The sequence below is a fragment of the Python bivittatus genome, unplaced genomic scaffold (genome assembly GCF_059951505.1).
Source record: "Python bivittatus isolate LINGU-HERP-01145 unplaced genomic scaffold, Pbiv_v1 ctg000680_np1212, whole genome shotgun sequence".
In the NCBI taxonomy this organism is placed as follows: domain Eukaryota; kingdom Metazoa; phylum Chordata; class Lepidosauria; order Squamata; family Pythonidae; genus Python; species Python bivittatus.
The window spans coordinates 1,817,152-1,839,649 of NW_028277095.1; the positions used below are offsets into that span (position 1 = coordinate 1,817,152).

A 22,498-nucleotide genomic window follows, 5' to 3' on the forward strand; every position below is an offset into this window, starting at 1 on the left:
CATACCCACACATACATATATAGCTACAGCTTTTGTTCTCTCTTCTATCACCTTCAGCAAGAGATTTCTTAAGTGTTCTTTGCTCTGGGATGAGAAAATATAAGATATAAATCTAGCAACAGCAAAAAACAAAAACAAAAACCACAATGCAACACATTTATAAGATAGGAACAGAAGAAACTGGTAGGGTCATTGAGAATGCTTCTGAGAAAGTTTTCCCCCTGCACCTTTGGACTCAAAGATTCTCTTTTTGATACCAAATTGTGAAAGTACTACTGCAGTTATTCTTTCCCAATCTTCTGAACAGATAGATGGGAAGACCCAGGATTTTGAACCATCAACTAGTAGGTCATAAAAATGACTTCCCCTTTAAACTATTTCCAAGCTATTCAAAGTAGACAATTTAAGAATTCCACCCAGCATTTATTCATGCACACTCACAAACAGATGTAAAATCATCTGGATATAGCATGTCTCAGTTTGCAAGTCCTCCTTCAAGAATGATTGGTAGGCTTTTAAAGAGAAAAGATCAGCTGTGTTTACCAGCTAGCCAGGAAGGGGGTCCAAATACTTCCTTCTCATTATGACTTAAATAAGGCCATGATTACAGTCAGCATGAGGCAGTTATGAATGTGGCTGCCTGGGGTGTATGCGCCAAGGATGGAGAAGAGGTATATATATATAAGGCAAGCAAGCATATTATCCCACACCAAAGAAGATATCAGAAGAACTACTTCCATCTTTGACTATCAATCAGGTAACATACCTACAGAATGAGCACAGTGCATCTTCAACAATACATGTCCAGATTTTTCCTTAGTTTGTTTCTTTTTGCATTAGCAGAGCTACTCCATTGTCTGCAGATTGTGACAGAATGCAGACGACTAGGATGCTGATTTCAAGTTGCTTCCTGTTGCTCATCTCTTTATCAATCTGCTGTGCCCAACATTGGTCATATGGCTTCCAACCTGGTGGGAAGAGAGATGTGGAAAACCTAATAGACTCCTTCCAAGAGGTAAGTTAGCTTTCAGTAATTTCAGTCACATTATGATGTGATGTGTTGAACCCAGACATGATAAAACTGGGTGTTTCTATTTTCTGAAGCTGGGGCTGCTCATTCTGGTATGAGTTTATAAGGAAAAAACAGGACAATTGCTGGAGGGGAGGAGACACATAACAATGTACACCAGATCCTTCTATCAAGGAATATTTCTGTGGGAGAAGGTTGGCTTCTGGAACATGGCAATCAACCAGCAACTCTTTCCTTGGGGAACACCATCAGGACAGGAGGTGTTGGTTATATGCTATTGTTGGAGGGTGTTTGGAGCCCCAGAGTATGTCCCACTGATTACTTACACTATTGGTCTTTTCCAAATGGGGAGAAGGCCCTAAACAATTCCACTGCACAGCCTCTGAAGTTTCCATCCCAGACTTGGGCTTTCCATGATTTCACTTGAGTTCCTTTTCTCCAACACAGATTGAAAATGAGATGGAGAAAGCTGGGAAGCTGCAGCCCTTTGAATGCAATGTGCCACGCCAGCATTTCACACTCAGAGGACTGACAGGTGGTCTTGTAAGTAAGCTCCCTTTTAAATGTCACCTTCAGCTTTCCAGTATTTTCCCTTCCAGTACTTTAACAACAGCAGAATGTAACTGTCAGCTCTACCAGGTAGACCAGAGCAGGAGATCAATTCCACAGGAAGGCTAAAACTACTTGTATTGAGATTGGCGATAATAACAGAATCTTGCAAGTCTGATTGTGCTGGACCTCCTCCCCCTTCTTATACTCCTGTGAATTAGTGAGATGTATGGAGTCTTTGGGGTTCTCTGGTTCTTTTCTTGCAAACGTTTCAGTGCCCGGCTAGGTAACAGCTTCAGTGCTAAAATGGGATGAGGTTTGCTCTCTATTTATGTGCTGTGGCCTGCCTTGCCAATGCTGGTGGGGGTGGGGGTTTTGTTTTACTCCTCTGGTAGTTCCTTGATTAGGGTATTGTTCACTGCTTGATCCTGTGCCTGGTGGTGACCTTTGCTTATCTGGGTGATGATTGCTGGTGATTGAATGCTGGTGAGGTGATCTTCTGATCTTTTGTCTCTTTTGAATAGTATGTAGATGCTGTTAATCTCTATGTGTCTGTTAATTGCTGCCTTGTCTGAATACCAGGCTTCCAAGAATTCTCTTGCATGTTTGGATTTGGCTTGGTCTAAAATGCTGAGAGTTTCCTGGTTAAAACTGTGGTTGAGTCTGTCCGTGTGTTGTGAGATTAAGGAGTTTTCATCATGTCTTCTGACTGCTAAGCAAAATAGAACCCCCACCCTTACCAACACTGGCAAGGCAGGCCACAGCAGATCAACAGAGAGCAAACCTCATCCCATTTTAGCACTGAAGATGTTACCTATCCGGGTAATGAAACGTTTGCAAGAAAAGAACCAAGCTCAGCGAACCCCAAGGACCCCACAGTTCAACCCTGAGCTACACATATTCGCCTCCAGTGAGATGTATGTCTGAGTCTTTTCTGAATATTTTCTGTTTGCTGTGGACTTAAGATACATTTTTCCCTTTGTTGTTTTGGTAATGGGGCCTGTGTATCTCCATCAAGGTAATCTTCCTTACTCTCTACTGTAATCTGAAAGTCAAAATATTGTTAAGGGGAATGCCAGTTAATTTTTTTTTAAGGTGGGTGGGAAAACTAGAGATTATCTTTTGGAAAAAAATGGGTTTGAAATATTTCACCTGAGGGGGAAAATAGGCTCCATAGGCCACTTTTCATAATTATCCTCCTGCAGCAATTTGGCCATCCTTTTCCCTTTCAATAGCTACTTAATATTTTCCAATATCTTTCAGTGTTTTGCTCCTGAGAAACAAAATTTTCCTTCCCTCAATCAGTATGGCTGGATGTGTGTATCTCACTAAACAGTAGTTTAACTGTAGTTTGCTGAGTAAACCGCAATGGTCTGGGCTTACACCACACTTAACGTTACATTTATTGTAATGATTTTGAACAAGCTGACTTCCCCACTTTGGAATGGTTTCTAAAATGTGGGATCCAAATGTTCTAAGTTGTGAATAAACCTAAACCAGTTCCAGTGAATTCAGCCTTTGTCTTTTGCTCTCAACTGCCATGCACAACTGCATAATCTTCTCTTGGGGCCTTCATATAAATGAAGGCAACTTCATTTATATCAGAACCTAAGCCTTCAAACACCATCTGCTATTGCTCCTCTTGCAATCCATTGTCCTTCCCCTTTAAAAACTTTTTCTACCCATTCCAAATATTTAGGCCAAACAGTTGGGCTCAATATCACACTGGACATCATGCTGATCTCACAATTCCAAGGTCTGAACTATTCCTCTGGTCTTGGAGAAGGAGAAACAAATAAAACTAAGACTAAATTCTTGTATGTATTTACTTGGACGTAAGCACTGAGTATGTTAGGACCTGCTATGAAGGAAACAACAATAGACTAATGTGAAAAACGGCGATTCTTTCAAAGCTCAAAAGAAATCCTGTGTGGCTTCTGATCCTGCCTCCTAAGGATTCTGATAAAAGACAGACCAATCTGGCCGTTCTGTCAGCTATTCCCTGATTTATTCTTTTTTCTTCCCTGTTACTTTTTCTCCTTTCTCACTGTATCTGTTTTTGAGTCTGACAACCCAGACTTGTAAGATCTCTACAATGCTGAGAAAACCGTTGGTACTTCACAAATGTATTAAAAAGTGTAGAAATGATGTACTTCAATTAAAATAAGTTTAAAATGTTGAATGGTACTGGGAAAAAAAGGACTTCACAATATATATTTGAGATAATCAATGTGTGTATTTCAGGCAAGTCTAATTGAAGGAGAGAAGGGACAGAAGAAGATCTAACGGCGCCAAAGTCCAAATAAAAAATAATGCAACCTTTGCAAAGTGAACATTTCAGCTGCAACATTTGACTTGACTTAGGTGTGCTGTAGACCAAACCAAGGAAAAAAAATCCAGTTTGCCATTGTGTTGTTAAGCTTCAAATAAAATGTCCTTAAGCTACTTGCTGATAGCGTGCAATTCTCTCTTGGGAAAAGTAAACACACCTATACTGACTTTTGAAAGTCAAACATGCTTGTGATTGCTTGCAGATCACATGTTTCTTTGATCTAGAAGACAGGCTCACCATCCTAACAATGGGTGATTGTTCAAGAACAATCCAGGAAATTTGGGTTATTTACCCACAGGCTGTTCTCTTCAAAATCTGGCACACCAGTGGCATCACTGAACAGCGCACCATTATTGGTGCTTCGGATCTCTGCTGAGATACATACATTTCATCATGCAACAATAGAACATAGGACTACTTGGTTCACTTCTGTTCACTTTTCTACCACCAAGGGACCTGTGTGTTTTATATGACATGGAAAAAATATGGATTGGGGCTGCCACCGGCATAATCAAATGGTTTTGGCCACTGCCTTTCACCATCCTTGCAGTAATTCAATTCGACTTGGTTGCATTCCATACCCATTAATATCCAGTTCCATTTCTTGCAGCTCTTCTTTCATTCAAGAACGCAACTGATAGAGCAATGGCAAGTAAATTCAGCAACATTCCCCACTCCTTTTTCTCATTCTTAATTAATTAGTCTGAGGAAGAGTTTTAATAAACCCCAAACTTACTAGGTTGTCTAATAAAGATATTGCTTTGTGGATTCTTTTGAGTTTTAACAGTGACAACTTTGCATACAGAATGTTCTTCATTCAAGACCTCTTAATCTTATCTCCTAGAATTCCAGGCTCATTCAGGCATTTAAGAATACTGCTTAAAGTCAAATTCTAGATTTTTAAAAAATTCACTCCCTTTAATGCTGGGCTGTCTTGAAACATAACAATAAACAAAACTTTGGTGGAAGTATACCATTTTAAAACTTAAGATATTGACCTGCAGAATCATATGGTTCTGATTCATGCAGCTATCACATTATAACTACAGCATCATAACAGGGAAAGTTAAAAAAAAGTCGAGTTAGATTTAAAAACAAACAGCAAGTCCAAAACTAATAGGTGTACCCTTCCTACTTCCAGATTTGTCATGGACTGCAGGAAAAAAGATGTTCCACCTAAAATTTTCCCCTGTTTTCACCCATCATCACTTCCTCATCAAAACAAATGTTGATGCATGCAGTTCGACAATTAATCCCTTGAATGCAGGTGTATCGATACAAAGACAGGCAAGCAAGCATAGAGAGAATCATATTTTTTTAATATTCTCATTTACAATTATAAAAATAAATAAGGCAAGTCTGCTGCAATAAATCCTGTACTGAAAATAACATTTTAATTTAATGGTCAATCAATAGGCACAACAATGTGATGGTGATATAAAACCAGCCAGATATAGGACCCCATGCTTCAAATCATTAACAAATCTTTGGGTGTGCCCTTTGGACCACAGAACATTTTTTTCCCTAATGAAGCTCTTACCGAACAACGTTTAATCATCCACACCAACTCTTGTGTGTGGAATTATTGTCTATGTCGCCAAACGTAGACTACAAATACAGCAGTTAAGGAGGTAATTTGCATCTACAGGGTGCAAGGTTGGAGAAAGGCTTCAATAACTGTTCTGGGACTTCGGATACACAAGGAGTGTCAGCTTCTAAGTCATACTTGTGTGCGATGCTAGGGACTCTAGTTGTACAGATCACCTTTTTGCACAGAGATTCTTTTCCTACACAGTTGTTAAACTATTAACAGAGTAAAACTGAGCACAGAATAAGAACAGAATAAAACGGAGCACAGTTGGCATGTATAAATTTCAGACATTCCTTGGAGAACTATTTTTTAAAACTTCATTTGTGTAATTTTAGACCTCTAGAAAGCTCAAGCATGAGATTCTAGCTGGTTATCTATCTAGATCAAAACCTGCTTAAAACTTCAGAAAGTCTGCCTCATCATTTGCTTCAGACCATGTCCTTCCAGATTTTACTCATCCTGCTAGTCTGGTGTCTGATCATACAGAGGAGACATGGATAAAAGAATTGGAGGTGGCAGTTCTACCCAGGAGTAGCCATTCCCTCCTGCGCATTTTATCCTCATGGGAGTATGCAACTGACTTGAAGTCATCCATAGAAACTCCAGAAGACAACCATCCAAAAGCAGATGTTTTTAAGTCAAGAAGCATTCAACTCCAGGCAAAAGTAATCTGGAGCTGGTATCATCTTCCAGGAGCCTTAAAAGGGAGGAGAGTGAAAGATGTTCAAAGAAGAATTCACCATGTTTTCCTGGGATGAGCAGAGAGGAAAACCACAGCTCTTAAGACATTTGTATCTTCACTGGTAACTAGCACAGCTGGAAGTGGAAGTCTATGTAATGCTGAGAACATCTACTATTTTTTCCCACTATCCCACCCGGCTTTCCCAGTGCATATACAATCTGTTTTCTGAAGCCAACTGGCAACAAAAGGCAGGCAGAATTTATTCCAAATTCAGAGAGAAACTGGAGAAATGTACTGGCAAAGAGAAGATGTGCCAAGCTCAATCAGGAAGAAGATGAATCTGCAAAAATACTGCCATCTTATGGCTTTGGAAATATAAATATTTTACAGGATAAGGAGATGAACACTACATTTTATAGCCAATGTGAAAAATAATCTGGGCGTATTTTATGCACAACAAAAAAAGGACAAAAAAAATAATTTACTCTGAATATGAGAATGCACTGCTGATTAACATACAACAGTGTAATAGGAATAGTAGGGGCCTCCACAAGTTGCCAACTTCAGTATAGCTACTAGCTTCCCACATCATTGGCCATGATACTTGGGCAACTTGGAATGGTGGTTCAGCAATATCTGGATGGCCACAGGTTCCCTGTGTAAATTGCAGTTACATAATACGCATTATCAGTGAAAAGACTTCAAAGATAGGTCATCCGAAAGAAATGACAAAACACTCCATTGTAATGTCTTAGGAGATAAATCAGTTCTAAATGGAAAATAGCTGAGTTGCTGAAATTCCTTTACCCTCATCCCTTTCCCTTCAGTAGATCTTCCTAAGATGACTCTGTGTGATTCGTGTCTAGGAAGAGGATTACTTAGGACCCAGCAACATCCCAAGAGCCTGACACTAATTTCAGCACCTCAGCTATTTCCCATTTAGAAATGGGAGTTGTATAAGGACACAGAAATCTACCATCACATTATTTCCCCTTCTAACCTACTATGGTCTACACTCCACACGGCTTCAATTCTTGATCTCAAGCTAACTCGCCTGTTACTTGGTTCTTCAAGGATGAACTTGGTTCTTCAAGGATGAACTTGGGACCTTTGGCCTGCAAATTTGCCACTGAGTCTGTGGCTAGGACCATAGCGCTTGTGTTTAACTCTTTACTCCACCACTTTGTCATGAAGGTCCACAATTCATTCAAAATTAATGTCAGGCCATTGGTAGACCAGACTAAGAAACCAATGCCATATAGGTCAGGAGGACTTTTATTGTCATGGTTATAGTAACAGAATCTTCAAGTCTTAATGTACTTCCCCCTTCCTCACTTTATCTTTGTCTGAACTAGGGAGGGGCTTGTCTGAGACATTTTCTCAAGTTATTTTCTTGGCCTAGGGTGAAGCCCCTCTTATCTGACCATTGCCTTGGTAACGGCTCTTCCTCCTGACCTTCAAGGCCATTCCCTATACCCTCTACAATTAATTACCATTCCGCGACTCACAGGAACCTATGAAACTGATGCTTGCTGGATCTGAACATATTTTGCTCCCTGGTCTCCTTACTCAATAAGTAGATAGAGTCATATCACATATGTGGGTATGACTTTGGGGAGAACATTTGGAGGTTTTCTTTACTTTTTTTTTTTAAATGGCACACCTATTTTAGGGACTACAATATAATTATGGTGGGTCTCCTAAATTAAGGTGGCAATCATTTATGCTCTATGTTTCTAGCAATTATGATTAAGTGGGGCTCTATGGGCCACAAAAAGGGGACTTTGGAGCTGTATGCACTCCTGGCCCAGCTCCAAATGATCTATTCTGCAGTTCTAAATCTCAGATCAATATTTTCCCTTCCCATACATCCTGTCCTTTTTTAAGAACAGAAAATGCCAAGGACAGAATCTCTGCTCTTCTACATGCAAAGTGTGTGCTTTATCTCTGAGAGACAGTTGCTTTGTGAAACCATAAAGAAGCTTCTTGTTTCCTTCCCAATGCATCTTTTCTCTGTATAGGCCAATTAAACAGTTTGGATCCACACAATAATGTTAATTTTCAGCATTCAGAATTAAACACGCAAACTAATCTCAACAGCTCTAGTCTGCTAATTCAATGACTGTGCCCCCGCTGCCATCAGCTGCCCTAGGGTGGGGAGAGGCATGACTGAACCTTGCTTGTACTATAAATAGGGCTTGTATCTTACTCCTAACAGTTGCTGGAGTAAGAGATTTCTTAGTTCTTGCAATAAAGATACTAACTGAGAGCTGTGTTCTTGAATCAGTGATGTGAGGCTTCTAGTTCTAGCATTGGCCAAGAGAGGTATAATAGCTTTCACCATTGCTGGAGTCATAACAATGAGAAAAACTTTACCTACATGCACTAGCCTGGAATCTTTGTCAACCTGGGATGACAAGATATAGTCAAAAATGATCAGAGAGCAGCGATGGTCAAAATAAAAGCAGAGCTAAGAATATGGGGCTTTTTTTGAAGAAGAAAAGGAGCTATGTACAATATTAAAATGTGAACCTCAGCCTTATAGCCAGACCTTTTGCCTAAGGCAAATACATCTGAATTACTGAGAGACCATTAGGATATATACAAAATGCTGGGTTCAGTAAACAAAGTTAGCTTTACCAGCTGAGTGCATTAAATTGCTGCTGGTGGTTTCTTTGAACACACAGTGCATAAGTTGAGGAATGACAAACAGAGCCATAAACAGAGCCACGCATATCCCTCCAAACACATCCTTTCCTTGCATATGCTAATTAAACAGTTTGGATCCACACGATAATGTTCACCTTTTGGCATTCAGAATCAAACTTGCACGCTAATCTCAACAGCTTAGTCTGGTAATTCAATGACTGCTTAATCAGGGGCATGCCTCTCAGTTTTTTCCAATCACAGACATTCTAAATTATTATTTTTTAAACGATGAACTTTCTGCTTTGAAAGCATTATGCAACCTTAAGAATGAATGTTGATCAACATCTTCTGAAGCCCCTGTACAAGGGGCAATTCAGGAATGATCATTACAATCAAAGCGTAATCTGTGGGCAAGGATGCCCAAATACCCACCATTAGAAAATGGCATTGTGCAATGCATTCATGCTACACAGTGGCTGGGTTCATGCACCATGCTAAGCCATAATACAGTGAGTCGGTGTTTGGTTTAACCTCTTGTGTGACTCAAACAGAATGGTTTGGAAATAACTGTTAAAGCGAAGCATGGCATCGTGTAATATGTGAACCTAGCCCATAGCTCAAAAGTGAAGATGGACAGAGATAGCACAATCCAATTATCTGAATTATCTCTGAGATAATTTTGAGTCCCATGAGGGCTGAGCCCTGAGCTTCTGCTATAAATAAGTAAACACAGAGGCATCATTTAACAATAAGACATACAAAGGTTAGATATAGGAAGAACCTAGAAGTCAACCCCTGGCTATACACCCCCTTGCATTTTAGTGAAGAGTTCAATAAGACATTTAAGTTGCTGTTCAGTCCTGGTTCATCAGTCACAGTTTGGAAAACCATGAAGCACTTTCATACACAGTCCATCCTCCAAATGTCCAAGTATAATTACACTTTAGGTTAGTCTTAAAGCAACACACTAATACATAAAGAAAAAAAAATACATCCAGAATTCAGTTAATCAAGTCTCCAAAGTTACAGTAGTGTGGGCCACTCCATTGGTATGCAAAACTTTGGAAAAGTGTGCAACAAAAGAAGGAATGAGTGGTGGGTGTGACAGAGCTTGCAAACACTTGAGAGAAAAAGAGACCACGAGATTTTCAAGGGCACAGTTGGTCAACTATGGGAATAGGCAGACGCCAATATTTTTTTGATCCATATTCATGTTCCTGGAAAAGCAAAGTGTAGATATAAAGTAATCTCTCAACATGATTGAATCTGTAGGGCTGTCCAGTGCTCTGGGTTGTCATTTATAAATCCATATATTCCAACAGAAGCCCTGGGAAGTTGGTGGCTTTTGCTACAAGTTTGGAATGAATAGGCAAAGAGTGGCTATGCTGAGCAGGCCAAAGAATCCTTCCTCTTATACCAGTCCTATCCTGTTCCAAGATCTGTAGCTGCTGGCCAGCGGTGACTGATGGAAACCATATCCCTTTTCATGCCTGAAGAGGATCTGGAACAGATGTAGCCACTAAACAAGGCTCCTACCTGGCACATATGGAGAGATCTTCTGAAGTCTTCAGTGTCTGTTTTTAGAAGACCTCTATTTGCTTCTCCACAGTTTTCACTGTCCAGGTGTAGCAAAGTGGGTTTGAATTTGTCATGCAAATCCACTGTAGTGGCAAGTGTGTGTTTTCACAGTGTGGTGCTTAGTTGTTTCTAGACCAAGGAAAATCTTTGTTGTTAGGAGAACAATTCCACTGAGAGAACTTTCGCCCTGGTGGTGTCTTATCAACGGTGGAACACGCACTAATGGACAAAAGAATTTGGTTCTTAGCCTTGCAGAAGCCCTAATATGCCATAGATGATCAGAAGGTGTGTCTTGGGGTGCCAATTGGGGAATCAGAAACCTGCAAAGCCAAAACAGCAGCTTTGCCACAGTTTTAACAGCTGATTTTGTGCACATCCCAAGGAGCAGGAATGGAAGGCAAAGCTGTCTGGCAGGAAGAAGCCAATCCTGAGAAGCTCTGGAGAACCAGCGATGCACACAGAGCATCAGACGTTCAGTCCAAGAGGCAAGGAGACAACATGGTAGAGAGTCCTCATTGTAGTTCTGGATCTAAAGAAAGGACGCTGGATTTCCTAGTTTTAGGAGGAGGAGGAGGAGGCTTGATTTCTCGTCTGGTGGGTAAAGGTGGAGCCACCTGCAATAATGCAAACAGCGAAAGAGACAGTTGGCCTGATAAATAAAACTAGAAAGAAATGGAAGACCTGGGATGGGAATGGTCAGTTTTGGGGATGGCTGGTTCCCTAGTCCTACCTGACCAATATGATCTGGTCCCAGGCTGCAACAATACCACCATTGCTTGGATTTTATCATATTTAATGATAAATATGAAATATGAAAATTATGTTTTTATTGGTTTTAACCGCCCAGAGTCCCTCCTTGTGGGGGAGTTGGGCAGTGATATAAATTTGATTTATAAATAAAACCCCACTCCAGTGATACAGAGACAGGGACGTGCAGGACCTACAGCAGGTCTCTTAGAGCAGGAACGGTGACCTCATTTGATGGAATGGCAGGCAACTGGCAGGTTTCAGGGATGTGACAATGAGGTTTTTGTGTTTTTAACATCTGGGACAGGCTTGCACTGAGGAAGACCCTGGGCAAAAGCTCAAGATTTGAAGAAATGAAAGGAAGTGAATCTTCCCAGCAAGAACCTGTCGGCAGGAATGTGAGGTGGCTCTATTATTAACATCCCTCTGCCTATTATTTTCTTTTTCTGTTTTACTTCTATTTTTATACTTTTTAATGTTTTTAATAATTATTCTATAATGGTTTTATGCAATGATTGTTTATATATTTACTGTTTTATTGGATTGTTGTACGCTACCCGGAGTCACTTTTTGTGAGATGGGCGGCCATATAAATTTAATAAATAAAGAAAAAAGAAAAAAGAACCAGGAAGACTGGATCGAACAGCCACAGATTTTGCTGAGAGCGAGGAGAATTTAGCACTGTCCCTCCCTTATGTTTTTTTTTTCCTTTTGGGGAGAGGGGAAAGAAAATCATTTCCATACTCTGGCAGTTTCAGGGAGAGAGCCATTGAATTAACCAAAGACTTTTAAAAAACACACAGGTACAACCCTAAAAAGCCCCTGGGAATATTTGCAGCAGTGCGCCTGTCTCAAGTAACAGGATCCAAATGTCATCTTCCATCTCTGTACCTCTGTGGAGTTTCTTGAGCTGCTATTCTCATAGGGCTTGCATTTGGGCGGCGGTGGGGGAGGAGAGTTTTGCAAATTAACGGTTGTTAATCCATCTGCTTGCAAAGAAGGGAAACCTAGTGTGGTAGAGAGAAGAAAAAAGACAGATGGTGGCCATGGTTAGGGGGAAAAATCGTTTCTAACAGAAGCATACTTGCATCACCAGTACTTGGAGGCATGCACATTTCCTTTAGCTGTTGATTGTGAACAGATGTGTCAATCTGGAATCCCACTTGCCATTGCCCAGAGCCCGTTATCACAGAAGCTTCATCCATGCACAGCAAATGAACCTAAGCACATGTGAAAAATGTCCTCTTGGGACAAGGGAAAACAAAATCCAGAATGACACCAGAGAGGCCCACTGGGCTTTCCTTTCACATTGGCCATGATCCTTTGCAGTCTCCAGAACTCTTATGATAGATGGAGAAGCCACCCAAACTTCTGGTGAACCTGGAGGTGACTGTCTTAGTATTAATGGAAAAGGATAAAGCAGTCAAGCTCTAGTTTCCTTTTAGTATGGATGTTTAAAATTACATTTTGAATATATCTGTTACTTAGTCTTGGGGAAGGACCAAATCAGATATGGTGTTGGGGAATCCATGGTCAAATTTCCAAATCTTCTGTCATTTTTGAAAAGTGTAAAATTTGTTGTAAAATTCATTTGCATTGAAAAATGTGGGTGCATACATTTGCATCTCGGTGTTTCTCTCTCTATGGGTGCACACACACATATGGGTGCACAGAGACCCCCTGAGACATCTCAAAGAAGCAATATTCATATTATAAATTTCAGCCAAAAATAAGCAAAGCCATATTATAAAATCTCAATGAAAATTAGACATTTGGACTTAACTTATAACATATGTGGTAAAGCATGTCTAGGCTTGAACTGGATCCTGATAGATTCTAGAAGCACTTAGATACAAACAAGATTTATTGCTTTGGAGCTATTAAATGTCCAATATGAAGTTAATCTACTCATACAGAAAGGGCATACTCTCCCCTTCTTGGCCAAAGCAGTTTTACACAACACCCCCAAACTGCCATTTTATGGTCCACCAGCAAGCCTTGTGAAATTATGTTGAATTTTGGGAATGCTGGGATTTCAAAGAAAAAAGCTGAAATTCCAACAGGGCACCTTGCAAATATCTCCACCCATCTTGAAGATAGCAATTTGGTGACGGCTGTGCTAACTTCTCCTATCAACACTCTCAAATAGTGTTTCTCAAACCTTGGCCACTTTAAGATGTGTGGACTTCAACTCCCAGAATTCCCTAGCCAGGATGCTGGATGGGGAATTCTGGGAGTTGAAATCCACACATCTTAAAGTGGCCAAGGTTGAGAAACACTGCTCTAAAAGAATAGGAAAAAGTGGAGGTTGTCAACATACTTTGAGTTCTCGGCGTTTTGGGAGTGATTGGTGGTGGGCTGAGTGCTGTGGCTTGTTGAAGTGACGAGTTCTGAAGCAGAGTTAGCTTGCTTTCCCCCAGTTGCAGGCTCTTTGGCCTTGGTGCTTTTCCTGATGCATTCTGTACAGCAGAAAGGGAATAAATCTTTACTGAAGTGACTTGTGATGCTACTGTGGATGTCACACCGTAAATCAGCTCCTTTCCTGAAAATTTCACTAAGGCCCTTTTAGAAGCCTTTTGTGTAGAAAAGAAAACTCAGAACAAACAAGGAAACAAAACAGGCTATCAATGAAATACATGGATATGAAGGAATATTAAAACCCCTTGTCTTTTAGGGAAGCCTTCACCAACCTGATGTCCTCTAGTTGTGTTGATTATAATTCTAGCCTATGCTACCAGAGTTGATGGTAGTGGCAGTCCAACACAAATGGAGGCCCAAGTCACACTCTAAAATGCAAATGGACTTAGCAACATCGTGATGCTTAGTAGAGGTTAACAGGGACTTGGAACATGGATTATGATTATATTTTCAGCTGGGAGCTCAGAGGAATTAGCAGAGGTCAACACAGATAGGCAGCTTGCCCTTGAGGTGATCATCAAATGTTCTGCTAGCTGAATCCCTCCCAACTTTTCTTTTAACAATGATGTGAATCGCTTGCATGGCTAAGAGAAAATGACAGAAGTTCCCAGGGGAATTTCATCACTCTGTTACATTTATTACCGTTTTGGAAGCCAACTCAGCCTCTGGCTCCTTCTCTGCGATAACCTGAGATTTACTGAGACTCCAGTCTTTCCGACGGAATTTATTAGCCCAGTTCTCTGCATCATCTTTGGCAGGCTGTTCTTCCATCCTGGAGGATGCTGAACTCCTCCTCTCCACCAGCGGCTCAAGAATAGATCTGTAGCCCACACAGAAATAGAGTAATAAAAAATTATGCCCTGCCTCCCCTTGTCAGCCTGAAAAAATAACACTACTTGTTTCTTGGAGACCTGAAGCCATTTGACAATAGACAATTTTCTCCATGATTGCTTCCCATTATTTATTTGTTTCTTCGAATTTATTAGCCAGCCAACTCCAATGGTGGCGTATAAAACCAGAAAACACAGAAAAACAGATAAAAACAGCAAATAGTTCAAAGTAATAGAAATTCTCCTGTTTTCATTTCTGTCATCGACCCCTTTTTACAGTTCCCATCACTCACCCATCTGATCCTGGTCTGGACGTAGCACTGTCAGATGACGTAGAGGATGTTGATCCCACTGAGGAAGTGACAGAGGTAACTGACAACCTTCTCAACGTGGAGGACATAATGTACGGCAAAACCACTGAACCAGACCTGCTCTGCTTTCTCTCCGTCAGTGAGGAAGGCTGCCATTAGAACACAGAGAAGATCGTGAAAGAAATTCAAGGGCATTTGTTCATCAGAAGAAGAGCATCTATATCTCCTGAAGCTTTAGACGGTTCTTCTCCCAAACCATGTAACATCTTGGAAGAGATGTTAGCTCTGCAATTGCTTTTTAAGTCCCCACCCCCTGGTGGTCATTTAGCACTGGAATAAGGAGCCTGACTGAGCAATGGGATCTGACCTGGAGATGTCCATAGTGTCAGAAGTACCTTCACTCATTTGCAGTCATCCATCTGGTTTGACGGTCTTTTGACTACATTGAAAATGGCCATTAGCTCCCAAGCCAGGTTCAATATAAACCTTAGGAACCAATTATTTGGCAAATTCTTCTTCCAGTATAGGCTTAACATAATAGCTAAAATCATTGGAGGAGACTTTGTGAGTTATCCCATCATTAGTAAATTGTCATCTGGGACTCACTTGGGGGGGGCAGTTCTGTGGTGGGACCCAATTTATGAAAAGCTTTTCCTGCGTTAAATTTTTGTAAGTGGGTACCACTGGTTGGGTTTTATTAACCAATGAACTCCTCCTTCCCTCCCTCCCTCTGTATGGCCACCCATCTTAACAAGTGACTCTGGGCAGTGAGCAAAATTAAAATAAAATTGCAACAATTCAAAAATTAAAATACATAGCAACTGAGAAAATACCATAACCCATAATCACTAATAGAACCAAGAAACAGGTCCCTGTACACCTTGGGGTCCCAGGTCTGGGCACAAAGCCAGATTGTTATGAACTCTCACTTTATAATTTATTCCTTGTCTGGAGTTTTCATTTATGATTGCGTACTCCTACAAGATATTTTAGGATAAATAAAATGCCAGTTCTTCACTCAGTAAAAACAATTGTTTCCCACCATAGCTGATCACACAACCATGGGGAAGAAATTGGCTGAACTGCTTTACCTAACTCAAAACAACCAACTATGTAGCTGCTTTGTCTTTGCCAACTTTGTTCCACCCTCAATATTCGAAACAAAACTTAATTCTCATTTGAAATTCACAGTTCCTGAAAGTTTGCAATGCAGTTTGACAAAAATAAATGTTATTTTTTATCTATATCTATATATACATACACACACACACGGAAAACTCCCTAGTGTATTAGCGACTACACTAATGAAAATCATAAAAATATGCCTTGTGCTAGGAACATGATGTGCAAAAACTGTATGCATTAGTCAAAAGTGCATACAGAAACGTGTACTTTTGGGGAAATAGGCATTTCATTAAAAACTTTAATTTAAAACTTTAAAATAATCCATTTGGATAACTAGAACTTGGCATATTCACTCAAATGAGAAATTGGAAGAGATGAAAATTCACAGATTTGCCTATCCCCTTGTCATTGCCCTAACGATCTCATTCCTAGTGATTTTTCATCAGCGAGATGCAGTGTATACCAGGGTGATCACACCGTAGAGCTTCTCCACTTTCTCTCTCAGCTCCTTGAAGCAAGAGGTCAGCCTGTCATGAAGAGGTTTCAGTTGCTCGGTCAGTTTCTTCCCATGGATCCTCACCCCTTCAGCCAGCAAAGGCATCTGTAAGAGGCAAACCAGATCTGAAGACTAAGGAAGCACAGAAGTAGAGGGCTGAGCATAGCTTCCAATGGGATTTGGAGGACAGGAAGGCACATCTTGGGTATTTGTTGGCTAAGGCTCACCAATAAGGCTAAGCCATGCTTAGTCAAATCTAGATGCTGTGTCATATTTATTTGGGTAAACTTAAATCTCACCTTTCCTCCAGCTCAAGTGAGTTTATCTAGCATTCTTCCTCCAGGTTCCCCCCCATATTTCCATGGTTCGAGGTGGACCTGAATCTAGTCCAGCATCTTAATCCCAATGCCATTCCAGCTCTCATTTAGTGTCTTTCTTTTTTGTCACAATCCTGATTTATGGCTTCATTTTTTATAATTTTGTATGGTTTGGACTTTTGTATTTTCTGTACTTCTATGGTTTGTTTAATTGTATCCTGGTTGGGAATGATTTTGAACCACTAGCAAGCTAAAATATGTTCTAAATAAACATCAATTAACCATAACTGGCTGAGTTCTACAACATGCAGAGCTCTAAACCATGGCTTATGGCTTGGTTTGCAAGTTATAATGGCTAGGTTCACCCAACATCCCACACCAAGCCAAAACCAAAGAAACCTCATTGCAGCTTAATGTGATGTGTACCAAATCTCTGATTTAATCTGCTGGTCAGCAACTGACAGTGGGTATTTCCTACGTGCAAAGGTTCAGCAGGTTTGGACTTGATTAATATTTGAACCAGAAATCACCAAGAAATGCCAGGGCTATTCACTAGACTGTGAATAAAAGAAGAATCGCCAAACCATTTTGTATTGCTGTCAACACAGACTTGCTCATGAAGTCCCCATCAAGAGTCAAACTTCTTGAATATTTACCTTTACCTTGCTCCTCAAGCTTCTTTTTAGTTAAAGCTGTGGGTTATTAGGATTGTGCAAAGCTTTGGCTTTAAGGGCAAAAAAGATGCTTCAGCGTCCGTGAGGATGTGAACGTAGCACCTGTCTGCAACTTCTTAAACTTAGCTGCATTGCACAACCCTGAGAAAAAATGTATTTGGTTTCAGAAGCTGCAGACAAGTGCTATTAGCCCACCCCTATTTACTTCAAAGCATCTTCAGTCTATGCATTTGAAGCACTGCATTGCTCTATTAGACAGAACTTCAATATTCTGGGTGCAAAGCACATGCTTTTTCACTGAGCATTATTTTCTCTCTTAATAAGAGCAACGCTCTGATTGGCTCCAGAACTCTCCTTAGCACTTCTGTGATTACTTCTAGCTTTCTCTTTGGGATACCAATAGACTATCTCAAATACAGGCCTTTCTAGATCTTAAGTTGTGTCGCTATGCTTGGCTGTTCTGCTTTGGGAAGCGTTTTAGTGTTTGCGTGTGGGTGTGTGCGCCTTCGAGTCATTGTTGGCTCCTGTGACTGCCTAGACTAGTCCTTGCAGTTTTCTTGGCAAGATTTCGGAAATAGTTTGCCATTGCCTCCTTCTTAGGGCTGACAGTGAGTGACTGGCCCAAGGTCACCTGGCTGGCCTTGTGCCTAAGACGGGACTAAAACTCACAGTCTCCTGGTTTCTAGCCTGCTGCCTTAACCACTATACTAAACTAGCTCTCATTTTAGTGTTACTGCTAATTAATAGTGGTACTACTAATGCTTTTTTATGGGCACTGCAGCTAGAGCAAGTAGAAGGCTGGCCAGGAATTCTGGAGATTGCAGTCCCAACACATCTAAAGATGCTACATCGGGAAAAGCTATACTATGATGACAATGTTATTTCTGCAGAAAAACCTATGCACACCTATCCACATTATTTGCATTTTTGCAAGTACCTGTAGAGCAATTAGTTGCTTGAGCAATTCAATCTTTTCTTGATCTTCAGGGTGTTCCTGAATATATTTCTCAGTGAAAAAGGCCTGCAGAGATGAAATGAAGAAACAATACAGGTTAAAAGTTTGATCCTGTCATGAAAAATTCGGATTAAACTATATGAACAGTCTCTACCCATGGCTGGCTGGGGAATTGTGGGAGTTGAAGTCCACTCATCTTAAAGTGGCCAAGTTTGGACAACACTGGTTTAAATGGTTTTCCTGCATGTTGCAGAGGGTTGGACTAGATTATGGAGAGGATCCTTATGGTCCTCTCCATAAGGATCCTATGAAAATTTCCTACTATGAATGACCCAGGATTTTTTTTTTAAAAATAAGAAAGCTAAAGGCACAGGATAGAATCTTAGTTATTTTTATTTCCATGCTATGCAAAATCTCAGGCTAAGATCACCACATTCTCTCAACTGTGATTTCTGAGGATAAGTGACTCAGGAAGGCATATCTGGCTTCCTAAGAATGAATGGTACTTAGGCCTTGAAAAGTTTCAATCTCTGCAGCACATTTTAGTCAAACATCCGTCAGAATATTTTTTAGAATTGCCTTATGCTTGGTTCCCTACTTCCTTTCAGGAAATGTGGGACAGCATACTATTATTTTGCGGTTCTGACATTGGTATTCCATTCCACAATACTCTGAACTCAACAGTTCTCTCCAAAAACAAGACACAGAGTGAGGACAAGGAGCAAGAGTTGCAGCCTGTCTGAATTGGTTGTAGGTGGATGAGTTTTAAAATGGAAGCATAAAGTCAGCCAGAGCATAGCATGGCTGAGAACACCAAAGAAAGTATTATGCACAGACATACCGTGCCTCTCTTGGAAACAACACATTTTTGATTTTTGTATTCAAGATGCTTACTCACTATTTTCCTTCAATGCATGGCTTTTCTATTTCTGGAATTTTTGAACATCATCGCAGTAAATGTCATGTTATCTTTTAAAAAAAAATATCCGCTTCTTGGAAATACTGTGGACACAGACTGGAATCTTACAGCAACTATTTATAGTCCTCCAGAATCATCTCTACTGAAATCAACCCACCATGGAGAATTGTATGGATGGCAAAATTAAGAAGGGCTCTGAGTGTAGCTGGAATATGTGCCAATTAAAACTGGGACAAGGGATCAAAGACAAACAGCATAAAAGAGAGCCTCAGTTTCTTTTCTTTTTTTAAAAAAATATTTTCTTTATTAAAAGTTTTCACTACAATAATAAATGATAATACAAACCATGAAGAAAAAGAAAAACAGAAAGAGAGAATAAAAGGTGAAAGAAAAAAAGAAAGAAAAAATAAAGAAAAAAAGAACCTAAGAGAGCAACTTTCCACCCTCATCAAGACAAGTATAATCAGTTTCACTAGCTCTTTACCTCCTCTTAATTAATGGATATAAAACTCTTCAACCCATAACTCAACTCTTAACTATAGGCAAGTCCAATATGGCAAATGTCTTTTCCACTCCAGGTGTCAGCAAAATGTCCAAACAGAGCCCTAAAATAACTAAATAACATTAGTTAACAAATATAAAACTCATCTTTCCATATCTCATCTCTTAACTGTAAGCAAATCCAATACATTGCTGTTCAAGTCCAGATGTCAGCAAGTCCAGAAAGAACCACTCAAAATAACATGTCCCATTTTAACCCTGATCAAATAAGCTAACTTTATGTTCCTTCCTTTTGCATAAAACAATCTTGCTCTTTAATCCATTCAAATGATTATTGATCCTTGTCTCGAATTTCTTCAAAACTTTAACAAGTCTCTTTTTTAAGTCCAGCAAGAAGAAATTATTCCAATTGCTCTCTGAGATTGGCATTTTTATTTCCTTCTTAACTTTTACAGCCTCATTCAATTTTTCTTTGTATATCCAATGACAAATTCTTGTTCATGTTCTCCAAAATCATATCAGATAAGTTTTATTCCAAATCTTTTTCTGTAACAGCTTCTTCTGGGAACAGATTGTTCATAAGAACACACAACACAGCTGACACTGTTGATTCAAAGTCCCAGTGCAATTCCTTAAAAAACATCTCTGAACGCCATTACAAGTTGCTTATCTTGTTATGTCTCCAATATCAAAAATATTTTTTCTTTTCCACGAAAATGCATTTATTCTTTAAAATTAATTTCTAAGTCTTAATATTCAAAATCAAATATTCCAACATTTTTTGAGCCCTTGACCTGTTTAAAACTTTCTCCAGCCTTGTCATTTTGAAGGGGTCTAACTTCTTTAAAGGAGTTAATAGGCAAATTCCAAAAGTGGTTAGCAAAAGAAGGGCAAACTTAGTATCCTTTAAAGGCTCTGACTGTGGCTGGAGCAAGAATGGCAAATTCCTTTGTCTCCCAGTTCTCCCATCCTCCAGAGACTGCTGCCTTGCAGTCACCTCATGAGGAGCAACCATAAGGAGCACAACTTGGGTAATCCCTCATCTTCTCTTTCTCCAGAGATGGTCAAAGGAGCCAATCTATTTGTCACCTCCTTGTCCTTAGCTGCAATCACTGGCACCACTTTTTGTGGAACCATCTTCAGTCTACCATGTTCTTGAGGAAGTCCCAAAAGAGAGCCTCAGTTTCAAAGTGCTCAAAAATGGATTGTTTTGGAAATGGCTACTCAACCTCCACTCAACCTGTGAACAAGCTCTCACATCCTGCACAACTCTTGCATTCTTGTCTTATAATTGCTGCTACTGATCTCCAAAGCTGTATTTGCATGAGCCCATATGTCTGGCTCACCACTGTTGATTGCAAGAAGTTCCTGTCTGGTTGAACATGCAATGGCAATAGGCAAATCCTGCAGTTTCTCCTAAATGTACAAGCTTGGGAATGGCTAGGGTTACTTGGGCCAGTAAAAACAACAACAATAGGGTAACCTGGCTCCAACAGAAATTAGATAAAAAGGAGTGCTGCTATGTTACACAGTAGGCAGCATAGTGTACTGTGACTAGGATGAATCAGGTTCAGTCCCACAATTCGGCTTGGAAGTTGCCTTCCCAGTCTAGCTTATATCACAGAGAGGCTGAAAAAAACAGCAGGATGAATAGCTCTGAGAAAAATACAAAGGTAGCAACCAACCAACTGAACTGCATCCTTTGGCAGATCTAATGCAGCAGAAACACCCCTTCACATCAACTGCTGGACAGCCAAAACAGCTACACTCATCAAAGCCAATTTCCATGATGTTATTAAAGGAACAAAGCAATACTTGGGTTAGAACTATGCAAATAGGAGCAAAATTGATTCTCAAAGGCAGGAATGGGGAATATGCAGCTTTCCAAATGTTGCAGAACTATAATCCCAGGTTCTCCTTCCCAATCAGGCCATACTGATGGGATAATTTAAGAACATCTGGAAGGTCACAGTTTCTCCAGTCCTACTAAGAGGGATACAACAGCACAGGACAATATAAGCAAGTTTCTTTTCCTTTTGGAACAAAAGGCTAAATTGGTAAGCTATTTTCTTCTCTAAACTAAACAAACAAACAAATAAATAAATAAATACATCTCTGACTAGCAGGGGAGAAAGTGCTGGGATCAGGATAAAAGCCACAAAATTCCATCTGTTAGACTCCTAAGCACTGAGCCTCTTCAGAAACCCACATACCCAAACAAGGGAGGCAAATGATTTGTGCAGGACATGGATTTCTGGTTTTTAATGTGAAAGAAAGATTTAGGTTATTATTATTAAGTGCCCACAAAATCCTAACTCCCTACACCAGCTGAGTCAGGGATAGGAAAAAGTGAGCAAAAAAAAAAAAAAAAAAGAAGTCTGATGGCTTTCAGATGTGGCAACCACATTTGGAAGCCGTAACAGCCTTTCCATTTTTGCAAATCTAACTTTAGCACAGAAAATAGAGAAGTGGGAGTTCAAAATATTCCCTTGGCTGCAGATGGGTCCCTCCCTCCCTCCCCAGTTTGAACATTTGCTGGCTGCTTGTATTACAAGGCTTTCTACTCCAAAGGCACCCATTGTGTGTTAAAGTGATTATAATACATTCTAGCTCCGTGTTTTTCAACCATGGCTGGCTGGGGGATTCTGGGAGTTGAAGTCCACATGTCTTAAAGTTGCCAAGGTTGAGAAACACTGTTCTAGCTGGAAATAAGCCCTGCTTACGTGTGGTAGTAGGAGACACAAACGTTAAGATGTTCCACTCATCCTAATTCCCAGATGTGCATAACAGTTTG

At 40.1% G+C, this 22,498-nt stretch overlaps 2 protein-coding genes across 2 annotated transcripts in view; one reads left to right on the forward strand and one right to left on the reverse strand.

Moving 5' to 3' along the window:
- Nucleotides 1-874: 874 nt before the first annotated feature.
- On the forward strand, nt 875-3,994 carry GNRH1 (gonadotropin releasing hormone 1). Its single transcript, XM_007428143.3, has 3 exons — nt 875-1,015; nt 1,478-1,573; nt 3,824-3,994. The coding sequence occupies exons 1-3, from the start codon at nt 875-877 to the stop codon at nt 3,863-3,865; spliced, it is 279 nt and encodes a 92-aa protein (XP_007428205.1). The 3' UTR covers nt 3,866-3,994.
- Nucleotides 3,995-5,217: 1,223 nt separating this feature from the next.
- The window catches only part of DOCK5 (dedicator of cytokinesis 5), a 113,624-nt gene continuing 96,343 nt past the window's right edge, over nt 5,218-22,498 (reverse strand). Inside the window, exons 46-52 of the mRNA XM_088151871.1 lie at nt 18,267-18,350; nt 16,306-16,443; nt 14,700-14,866; nt 14,219-14,396; nt 13,479-13,617; nt 12,050-12,165; nt 5,218-11,025 (exon numbers count right to left, since the gene is read on the reverse strand). Coding sequence (XP_088007997.1) covers nt 10,924-11,025; nt 12,050-12,165; nt 13,479-13,617; nt 14,219-14,396; nt 14,700-14,866; nt 16,306-16,443; nt 18,267-18,350 — 924 coding nt within the window. The 3' untranslated portion in view covers nt 5,218-10,923. The remainder of the gene's footprint in view (nt 11,026-12,049; nt 12,166-13,478; nt 13,618-14,218; nt 14,397-14,699; nt 14,867-16,305; nt 16,444-18,266; nt 18,351-22,498) is intronic.

Coding starts and splice junctions, on each gene's coding strand:
- GNRH1 (XM_007428143.3), top strand. CDS start 875: ATGCAGACGACTAGGATGCTGATTTCAAGTTGCTTCCTGTTGCTCATC. Junction 1,016..1,477: donor TAATAGACTCCTTCCAAGAG/GTAAGTTAGCTT, acceptor TCTCCAACACAG/ATTGAAAATGAGATGGAGAA. Junction 1,574..3,823: donor GAGGACTGACAGGTGGTCTT/GTAAGTAAGCTC, acceptor TGTGTATTTCAG/GCAAGTCTAATTGAAGGAGA.